This window comes from Eurypyga helias, unplaced genomic scaffold (assembly GCF_000690775.1).
Source record: "Eurypyga helias isolate BGI_N326 unplaced genomic scaffold, ASM69077v1 scaffold17605, whole genome shotgun sequence".
Taxonomy (NCBI): domain Eukaryota; kingdom Metazoa; phylum Chordata; class Aves; order Eurypygiformes; family Eurypygidae; genus Eurypyga; species Eurypyga helias.
Window position 1 is genome coordinate 1193 of NW_010253558.1, and position 10038 is coordinate 11230.

Here is a 10038-nt window from a genome sequence, read left to right on the forward strand (position 1 = left end):
GGGCCATGCCAGCCCCAGATCACCAAGAAATAGGATGCACCCCCATATTCCAAACCAGGAAAGAGAATGCATCCCCATATCCCAGAGTAACAACACAAAAAGTTGGGAATCCTGGGCCCCAAGGGCTACACCATCCTCAGATCACGGCGAAAGGGGATGTATCCCCATACTCCAAAGTACCTACATGGAAAGTTGGGAATCCTGGGCCTCAACTCACCAGGAAAGGGAATGCATCCCCATATCCCAAACATACTATCCTGGGAAGCTGGGAACCTCATACCCTGAGGGTATGCCAGCCCCAGCACAGCCTCCTCCCTCCCCTGGGAACAGTGATCCTGCTGGTTATTTTTAGCATCCCTCTCCTGAGAGGCCGGAGCAGTTGGTTTCTCCCTCGGCTGTGGATCCCCCCGGCCGAAGCACGTCCCCGGCGGGACCGGGTGCCCACATGCAGAAGAGGATGGGCGAGGCGGTGGCCCGGGTGGCCAGGAAGGTGAACGACACAGTGGAGAACAAAACGGATTCCCTGGGTAAGCCCGGCGCTCCGGCTTGGCTCCCAGAGAAGGCTCGGGTATCCGGGAGCAGGGCTCTATTTTTTTGCTGCCGTGGTCCAAAAGAAAGCTGCCAGCCCCAGAAAGGCTCACCAAAGGGCTCTCAGGCTCCCCCAAAGTTTGAGTGGGTTCCCAGCAATGGCACATGATCCCATGGGATGTATCCCAGGGATAAAATCCTTCCTTGCAAGCACTGGCAGGAGGCAGACCTCTCCCCGCATTGCCTTGTCAGCTTTCTATGTTTTCTGTGATTTCCCCCTAACATCCGAGTCCCACACGCGGTTCATCAAAGAGGGAGATGAAAGTCGCTCATATTTTATTCATGCTGGATGCCGACCGTGGGGTACAAACCAGCGTATGCCGGGAGTCAGAGCTCCCGTCGCTCAGCCCCTCGGAATTCTCCTGAGCAAGACTATAAGCGGAGGAGGACGGAGCTTCCACAGCCCCCACTGTGACTTTGGGGAGGAGGCAGAGCCTGGGTGGGCACCACGAGGCTGGGATGCAGGGTTTCCATCCGCTGATGCTTTCCAGGAGAGGAAAACAGACCCAAAAATGCCAACGGGCCAGAAGCACAGCCAAATCTTCTTCCCTCCCCCGCTGCTTGCCATGCGGGCAAGCGTCCATCACCATGAGAAATCCATCCAGGAGCATGTCCAGGGGAAGTCCTGCTCCATCAGCGGTGGAGGAAGCATCCCTGTGGCGCTCAGCCTTCCCCAGGGGGTTAGGGCCGTAGGGAAGGGGGATTGCTGAAGTTACGGAGAGGCCTGCTGAGGGTTTGCAGAAGGACACTTCAGCAGGGAGGTAAATTCAGCGCGATTTGGGGTTGAACACACCTTAACGCCGGTGAAGGGAACAGCCTACTGGTGGTTGCGAAGACCCTGGCAGCGGAGGGTGTGGCAGGGGACATCACAGCATCCACGGGTGACAGCAAATCCAGCATTAAGGGGTGGGAAACAAGATGGGAAGCATTGCTCTATCCCAGCTTGGGTGCATCGTAAGGTGCCTGGGTCTTTCTGGGGGCAGATCTGGCCAACTGCAAGCTGATCGCCTTCCCCGTCGGCATCTACAAGGCCATGAGGAGCGTCACCGAGGGAATCCACTGCATCTCCCTGGCAAACAACGAGCTCAAGTCCCTCACCAGCCGATTCGTCACCACCTTCAGCCAGCTGAGAGGTAAGGGACAGCCCCACCGCTTTGCAACGGCCACCCCCAAACCCCTGGGACCTGGCAAAGACCCCTCCCCAGGCTGGGGGGACCCAGGACCAGAGGGTTTCCCCACTGCAGTTTTTTTTGCTCCTCTGGGCTCACACCTCATTCAAACACTTGTTCAGTTCCCATCCAAAACAAACAAATCCATATTTCTTTAACCTTTTTGGCCCTTGCAGCACTGGTTTTGCTCTCATCCGCCCTCCCAAAATCACACCCTGCCACCTCTAGCCACTTCAGGGTTCCTCATCATCCTCCAGCTCCCTCCAAAGATGGGGCTGGGGGGTGAAGGAGGAGAGGAAAAGCAGCCTGTGTAATGGTGCATGGCAGAGATGGGGCATTTCAGGCTGCAGAACACACATTGGCTTGCTGCTGGCTAATTAAACCTCATCATGCAACGTCAGTGATAGTTGCCCACCCTAGGAGATGGGGACAGTCATCAGCGTATGGCTGGTGCCATAGGAACACATCCCTGCGGAGCTGGGGAAAAGCAGCCAGAAGCTAATCTGCTAAAACACTGTCCTGCCAGCGTCCGGAACGTCCAGCGCCGTGGCTTTGAACCCTGGGGACTAGAGCAGGGCTTTGCCTGCCTGCAGCAGCACCCAGGGCTCCGGCAGCTTTTTAAAAGCAAATATTTTGCCCGTACAACGTACTGCGGCGGTGGATGCCTGGGGAGACTTCCCGGGTTGTACTGGAGCTCGAGCATCATCCGTGAAAACTCCCCTAGGCTGAGGGAAAGAAACACATTGAGCAAAGGAAATCAATTGTCATTTTCCAGACAGCACGTTGAACCCTGAGAGTGGGGGTGGGAGGGTAGAAATTCTCTTTTCCCAGCGAGGATTCTGATTCACTAGTGAACAAAGCACTCCGGTGATGAATGTGCCAGGCCTCAGCAGTGCTGTTGCAGGGGCTGGGGACAGCCTTGCACCTGCCTGAATAAGGCAGGACCTATAAATACCAGGTACTAGCAGGGGCAGGGCAGTTTGTATGGGTATTTATAGAGCAGAAAGCCCTGTGTCACTGGAGAAGGGTGCTGGGACAGCAGGATTTGGGTTCCCATTCCCGTGGCTAATGGCCTTTCACACAGGAATGCGGCTCCTGGCCCCAGAGGAGCTCATCTGGTGGGGGGAGGGGAAAGAATCAGAGAAGGTTAAGCTCTGTAGAACAGATTTTTTTGCATATAAATACATTTCTTCCACCATTCTGTTTATCCCTCAGAAGGGATCTAGGCACATGAAGATAGAAAACTAACCATGACGAATGCCCACGGCTGGGGGGGGATTGCACTGATACGCTAAGAAATATTGCTTATTTCTACAGCCCCTGCTCGTGAAAGTCTGCACGGGTTTCATTAAGAAAGCCTGAGGAAGCCAAGAAACACGTGGCTCCCAAAAGCTATATTCACAGCAGGCAAAAGTACGATGGCAAATCATGGAGATGAGCAAAAAAACAATCCCATTTTTGAAGGTGGAATCCCAGTGCTGGAGCTGGCAGCTCTTGGAGGGCAGAGGCTGTAAATTAAGCCATGCACTAATTATTTTCCTATCTTTTTTTCCCCCATCCCACCACCTCTCTTCTCCAAACTGCAGAGCTCAACCTGGCAGGCAACTACCTGCACCGCCTGCCCGAGGAGGTCACCTCCCTGCTGCACCTCCGGGCCATCAACCTCTCCCGCAACAGGTTTCGGCGTTTCCCCGAGCCCCTGGCCACCGTTGCCACCCTGGAGACCATCGACCTGGAAGAGAATGAAATCACAGGTGAGGGGGACCTTTTCCCACTGGAAGCGAGGATGAGCATCACCCCCGTGCAACCGTACTTCCCAGGGCTGATGCCAATCCACGTCCCTGGGCGGGGAGGGATGCTGGCTGGAAGCTTTGCTCATGGTCTCCCATTCCCTGCGGATGCAGGCAGGCAGCGGGATGGCTTAATGATCCAGGAAAAGGAGCAGGAATTTGAGAGGGTCAGAGGCACACTTCTAAGTAGAAGCAAGCGGCTCAGGAAGCTCTGCTAATGCTTGTGTTGCCTCCTGGGGTAAAGCTGTTGCAGGCATAGGGGATAAAAAGAATAATCAAGGCCCATTCAAGCTGCCCTATCCACCACGCTGGGATATGGCTCTCAAGGGCAGCTCCAGCTGCGACTCCAAACCGTCAGGTTTAATAGAAAATAGAACTGCCCGCAGGACCCGGCCACTCTCCCCTCGCCCAGCCCCAAGGCTGCCTGGCTGGGATGTTGGCTGCCAGGTAAAGCGAGGACACAAGCCCACCTGAACATTTCAAATAGGAGCCGTAACTCTACAAAATCTCCTACAAACAAAAGAAGGAATTAAAGGGATGGCAAGGCGTTCCCCGACCCTGCAGTCAGGAAAAATCTTTCATGTGCAAAGCTGAGTCTCCAAAAACCCAGCAAAAGGGGCAGCTGTTGCATGTAGATACAAGGGGATTTATTGAGGAGGGAGCTTTCCAAGGGTCCAGGCTGGAGCATCGCACAGCCCTCGCAGATCCCCAGGGAAGCAAACATCCAGTCCGCTCAATTTTGCTGTTTTAGCTAGGATGGCTTCAGCTGCCGCTGCTGGGAAAGCTGCTCCCTGCGACGTGAGTTTCGGCAGCAGCAGCAGCTGCTCCCTGGCCGTGAGTGTAGAAACACAAGATATTAAATAACACTTCCATGACAGCCAGCAAGAGATGTGGGGTTTTTTCCTTATCCCCCTTTTTCCCCTCCCGCCTCCTGGAGACGGCTGTCTCACTCTTAGCTCCCTCCATCACGTTTTGAGCTTAACTGGACAACTTCAATTGGACTCCATGGGGGAGCTGAGGTCTCCAAACTTCATCTTTCCCACCCATTTTGTGCAAGCAGGCTGCTGTGGGAAGGGGGTACAGCTTTTTGTTGCCTTTTTTCTCCCCCCCCGCTTAAATGCAGGGAGAAAAGGATGGGTCAAGGGTTGGACCCAGCTGGATTAATCCTGGGGGAGAGGGCAGCTAGAAAACCCAGCTGCCAGGCTTGGTCACCTCCCACCTGGCTGCCCTCAGCTGCTGTTATCAGACTCAGAAAAGCTAATGATAGCGTAGAAATTAACAGTTTCAAGCTAAAATGTTTCAGGGGCATATCTTATTAAGGACCACAATGCTGTCTGGCTGCAGAAATAGGCAAGATTAGCCTCTTTTATCCATTTTGTGGAAAGGGAAGAGGTCGAGATTAGAAAGCCCGAGGTGTTGCAGCCCATTTTTCCAAGGAAACAAGGTATGACAATTGCATCATTCCCAGTTACCTCTCCCAATACCTCCTAGGCTCATTCACACAATGGTTTCCCAGGGACCACAGCATCCCAAGATCCACAGCTGCTCAAATCCTTCACATCCAAGGAAAAGCATCTCATTCCCAGTTTTGCCTTCTAGCACTGTGGTGGATTCTCCAGGATTGCCCTTGAGCTTTCAAGGCTGAGCTAACACAAGGACCAAGCTCCCTGTGATCTTGCAGCCAAGCCTTGGTATCAGTTATCTGCACTTAAGCTTGCATTTTTATATGCTAAGGTAGTTTCATGTATTATTTATGAGCTTTTATTTATCTCCGCATCTTTTACTCCTACAAGAAGATGAGGAGGGCCCATCAGCTTGACTTTAATCAGCACAGATTTGGATTTTCCTTAACAGCCAAATAGGATTTGAGCCCTTCACACACATTTCACCCCAGGAGACCTTAGGCTAGGCTGTAGAAGATGACATTTTCTCTTCCCTCCCCTCACACACATGCACAACACCTGCTACAGCTGGCTGTAAACCCCAGATTTAGCAGGAAGGGTTTCAGGAAGAGCAGCTAGCACATCCTTAGAGAAGCTGTTGAGGAATCTGAAAGCTCATCCTGCTGCTGTTCTCCAGCAGTAGCAATACCTACACCTCTCCAGCTAGCCCAGCAGCAGGAGGAGCTGCCCCAACAGTGCAGAGGCTGCATTTTGCTGCCTTTTATAATTTGGGAATCCAGGTTGCCCCACTTATCCCAATAATGGGCTGCAGACCCCGCTCTGGATAAAAGCCCAGTGGGAAAGAGCAGGATGCTCTACAGACTGTGGGTGGGAGATGGGGCTTGGGGAGGGCCTGGGACTTTTGCCAGCAGTGGGAAGGTTACAAATGGTTTGGATTTTGGTGTTGCTGCAGCCATATCCTCCTCTGCCATCTCAGCAATGATGAAGGAGCTGCAAACCAGTTTAAAGGTACCTGCTGAAAGAGGGCTGAGTTGCCTACTAAGACACACTGAAGGGAAGATAGTAGGTAATGTTTTCCAGCTGGAGGGAAATGGGAATAAAAGGAGATTAATTAATGTCTGCCTGGAGTCTGTGGGCTCTGAAAGGAGACACTTAGTGCTATGAACTGTCCTTTTCATCTCAATGAGCTCTTAACCCTGGAGGCTAATTATGTATATATTAATGTCAGTGCTTTTAACTGTTTTCTTGCTAATTAGAGCAATATCTTATTAGTATTTCAGTTCCCAAGTCCATAGGTTTTTGGGGTTTTTTTTGGTGCCTGAAGCTTCAGTTTCTCCTTCCCTTATTTCTTGATTAATGATTTAATGTAGATGTTGAGACAGCAAGGGGGATGCTGGAGACTACTAGCAAGGCTGGGCAGGTTGCTGCTGGGGGCAACTGTGGCTCCTGAGCATCAGAGCGAGCAACTCTTAATTTGGGATAATGGCATGGAAAATAATAGCTAGTTAATAGCTGCAGAGGAGCCAGAAAATGCGTTTCTACCAGTGGGTCTGGAAGAGGCTGGAAGGAGCTGGTGGGTACCAAAGGATGCAGGTAATGCTGAAATGTGACTGGCAAGAAGCTCCGTTGAGCTGAGCAGGGTCCTTCTCCCTTTAATTTGCAGCTGTACGTGGCTACGAGACCTCTGGGGCTGTTAGTGCTTGTTACCCAGCTCCACAGATGCCTCAGCAGCCCTTTCATATCTATCTCCTTGGACACCTCGGCAGCCCTTTCATCTGAAGGAGCTAGGTTTTTCACTCGCTTCTTGATCATATTCTGATCTGAGAATATTTCTGTTTGCTTTAATTATGAAAAATACCTTTTTCACTCTATTTTTGCTTCACTGGTGAAGCCAGCATGAATAATTCAGTGCCTTATCCACTGGGGAGCTGGCAAGTGATGCTTCAAGTTGCTTATGGAGGAGTTGATGGCTCCCACGGGAAGGCCATATAGCTATAGGCTGCGCTGTGTCCTGCCTGTTGCTGCGTGTCGGGGGTGAGTCACTGCTCCTTACCTCGAATTAATCTACAGAGCTGGGCTGTCCCCACCCTGGGCAAGGCTTGCTCCCTTTCTTAACTCCCTAAATTTAAGGAAAGTGGGGGTTTATCACACTGCATAGACTTAGGAGATCATTAAACAGGACAAATCTGTCTTAAAAAATTTTGATTTTTGTGCATAAAGGGGAAAAAAATGCAAAATGATACAGGAGGTGTGGCGGTGAATAAATCCACTGTAAAGAAGAGGTATCAAAAAATCCATGTGAAGCTCAGTCTGATGAGAGGTACGCTGCTAAGAAATATGTGTATTACAGAAAATAGCACTGTTCTCTGGAGGGGAAAGAAAAAAAAGCCATCAAGGTGTTTGAGTCTCTCTTCCAGCATAAAAAAAGATTCATGGTTTAAAAAAAAATCACATAATCACCCACCCAGCCATAATCACAACACTGCAATTCTGCTCATGTGAAGCTCAGTCTGATGAGAGGTACGCTGCTAAGAAATATGTGTATTACAGAAAATAGCACTGTTCTCTGGAGGGGAAAGAAAAAAAAGCCATCAAGGTGTTTGAGTCTCTCTTCCAGCATAAAAAAAGATTCATGGTTTAAAAAAAAATCACATAATCACCCACCCAGCCATAATCACAACACTGCAATTCTGCTCCAGGGATGGTTCATGGTTTAAAAAAATCACGTAATCACCCACCCAGCTATAATCACAACACTGCAATTCTGCTCCAGGGATTGGTAGTAGAGCTGGGGATATCAAAGGCTCTTGTCATTTTAGGGGCCAAATTTAAAGAACTCTTTTGGTAAACTTGGGCAGGTGGGCTTTTCAAGCCTGAAATATGTGATTTAGAGGAAAAAAAAAAAAGAAAGCTAAATCTATCATCTTTTAATGATCTTAATGGTAAGGTTTGCCTAGCCGTCTTGTTCCTCTGGTCTCAGTGGATTCATATAGGGATGGTCCGTGAGACCAGCACCTTTTTTTTTAATGGGAAAAGGGTTTTCTTTAGCAACTCTTTCTAAAGGAAAACACCCAAATTCATGGAAATTGCAAAATAGGAGTGTTCCTGGTGGTGGCTGAGAGCCATCTGGCAGCCTGTCCAACAAGGGCAAAGAGCACGTGCTCTCCCATTAGCCTGGTGAGGGCTTCTGGGCATTGCAACACCCGGAATAAAGTAAGGGAATAAGGCTTTGAATACCAGTTTAGCGCCCCAGTGGGGTTTTTCTGGGACTAGGACAACCGGAGGGCAGTGCCCTCATTTAATATCATGGTGTTTGTACCTTGCCAAGACATTTGCTTGAGCAGTCGTGTAATCTAATGTTTGATAATGTTTCTGGTTTGATAAAAGCCGGGAGATTGGCAGGAGCCGGGTTTGCTCTGGGCTTCCCATCTTGCCACAGCTTTCATCCCCTCTGCTGCCCCGAATTCCCCAGCAGCCACACGGGGAGGGATGCTCACCTCCGCGCTCTCCTTTGCAGAGGTGCCGGTGGAGAAGCTGGCCTCCATGACTTCGCTGCGGAGCCTCAACCTGCGGGCTAACCCCGTCAGCCCCGAGGTGCGGCTGCTGGTTCGGCCCCTCGTCCCCTTCGACCTGCTGCTGTCACCAGAGGAGCCCATCCCCGAAGCCTGAGAGGGTCTCAGGGTGCCTGCACGGAGCCAGGCGAGCTCTCCCAAGGGGCGTCCATCTGCGAGCGTGGTTTGGCTTAGGTCAGTCCCTGCTACACCGCTGTTCATATTCCAAACCTGCAGCAAGGCAACCCGTCCCTCAAAAAAAAGCGAGCAGCAGGGTTCTTCCTCTAAACGGATGGCTCTGCCAGCTCCCGAGTCAGGGAATCTCCCGCTCTGTGTTTTGCCAGTGCTTGGGGACGGAAGCGGAGCTGGGATGCATGCGGTACCAGGTTTGGCTAAAACTGGGGGAGTTGGATGCTTGGCCGCATCCCTTCCACCTGGGTAGCACCTGCTGCCCTGGTCCAAGGCCAGGACAGTGGGGATCATCCCTGTGGCTGTAAGTGTTCCCCCTGGAATTGCTGATATGGCAATGTGCCAAATGCCTGATTAAATGTTTTCCTGTTAAGTGTGGGTTTTTTTATTATTTGCTAAATTTGAGTTACCCGTTGTCTTCTCCTTAAAGAATCCCCTTTGTACATGCCTGCGGGTGCTTGCTGCGGCTCAGGCTGATGCCTCCAGCTAGATTCTGCCCAGTATTTCTCTGGATTTTCCCAGGGAAATTTTTTTTTTTTTTTCAAAAAAAACACCATGGAAAGCAACCTGATGGGAGCAGGTCCTCACATGCTGCCGACCCCACGGCTGTCCCAAGAAGCGTGCACCCACCTCTTAGGTGGTGTGGGTCTGCAAGTCATGCCGTGTTCTTTCCAAGGAGGAAATGGGCTGATGGGCTCGGGATGCAGCCCAGGAAGGATAGCTCTTTGGTGGCAGGGAGGCCACCGCTAGTGTCCCTTGGCGGCCAGCTGCCTGCAAAAAAAATGCCTGGGAGAAATCACTGCTGTTATCTCAAAATGCTGTGTTTATACATCGCCCGTGTTTGCCCCTTCGTGTTTTTAAGGGATAAATGCTTCCCGATGGTTGGGGCCAGGCAGGAATGATTAATCCTGGAAATATTTGACTTGCCAAAGCCAAACTTTGGTAACAGACCATGGTAAGAGGGTGGGTTTCTTGATGCTGGAGGAGCTGGAATCGAGCGGAGAAGCTTTGGGCCAGGACCAGCATCCCAAAGGACCCTGCTGCTTTTCCCCACTGTGTAGGTGATTTACATGGGGTGGAGGATGGGGGTCCTCCCTGCTCTTGTTGGGGCTACTAGGGTGTCTCCCCCTGCCCCAGGACGGGAAGGAGCGCTGCTGGGGACACCATCAGCTGGAGAGAGAGCCACCAAGTGCCAGCATCAGCGTGGGGACCTCGGGGGTGGCGAGAGGGACGTGCAGCCCGACCCTCCCCGGGGATCAAACCTGTTTCGGCTCTCTCCTCGCCTCCCGTGGGCCGCCCACCCCCTCCCCGTGCGTGCGGGTACCCCGGTATCCATGGCGATGGGAGG

At 51.6% G+C, this 10038-nt stretch overlaps 1 protein-coding gene across 1 annotated transcript; it reads left to right on the forward strand.

Annotated features, from left to right (window-relative positions):
• The first annotated feature begins 445 nt into the window (after window positions 1–445).
• On the forward strand, window positions 446–8619 carry LRRC20 (leucine rich repeat containing 20). The gene is made up of 5 exons (XM_010152708.1): window positions 446–527; window positions 1572–1721; window positions 3344–3511; window positions 6463–6543; window positions 8468–8619. The coding sequence occupies exons 1-5, from the start codon at window positions 446–448 to the stop codon at window positions 8617–8619; spliced, it is 633 nt and encodes a 210-aa protein (XP_010151010.1).
• The last annotated feature ends 1419 nt before the right edge of the window (window positions 8620–10038 follow it).

Coding starts and splice junctions, on each gene's coding strand:
- LRRC20 (XM_010152708.1), top strand. CDS start 446: ATGCAGAAGAGGATGGGCGAGGCGGTGGCCCGGGTGGCCAGGAAGGTG. Junction 528..1,571: donor GAACAAAACGGATTCCCTGG/GTAAGCCCGGCG, acceptor TTCTGGGGGCAG/ATCTGGCCAACTGCAAGCTG. Junction 1,722..3,343: donor CACCTTCAGCCAGCTGAGAG/GTAAGGGACAGC, acceptor TCCAAACTGCAG/AGCTCAACCTGGCAGGCAAC.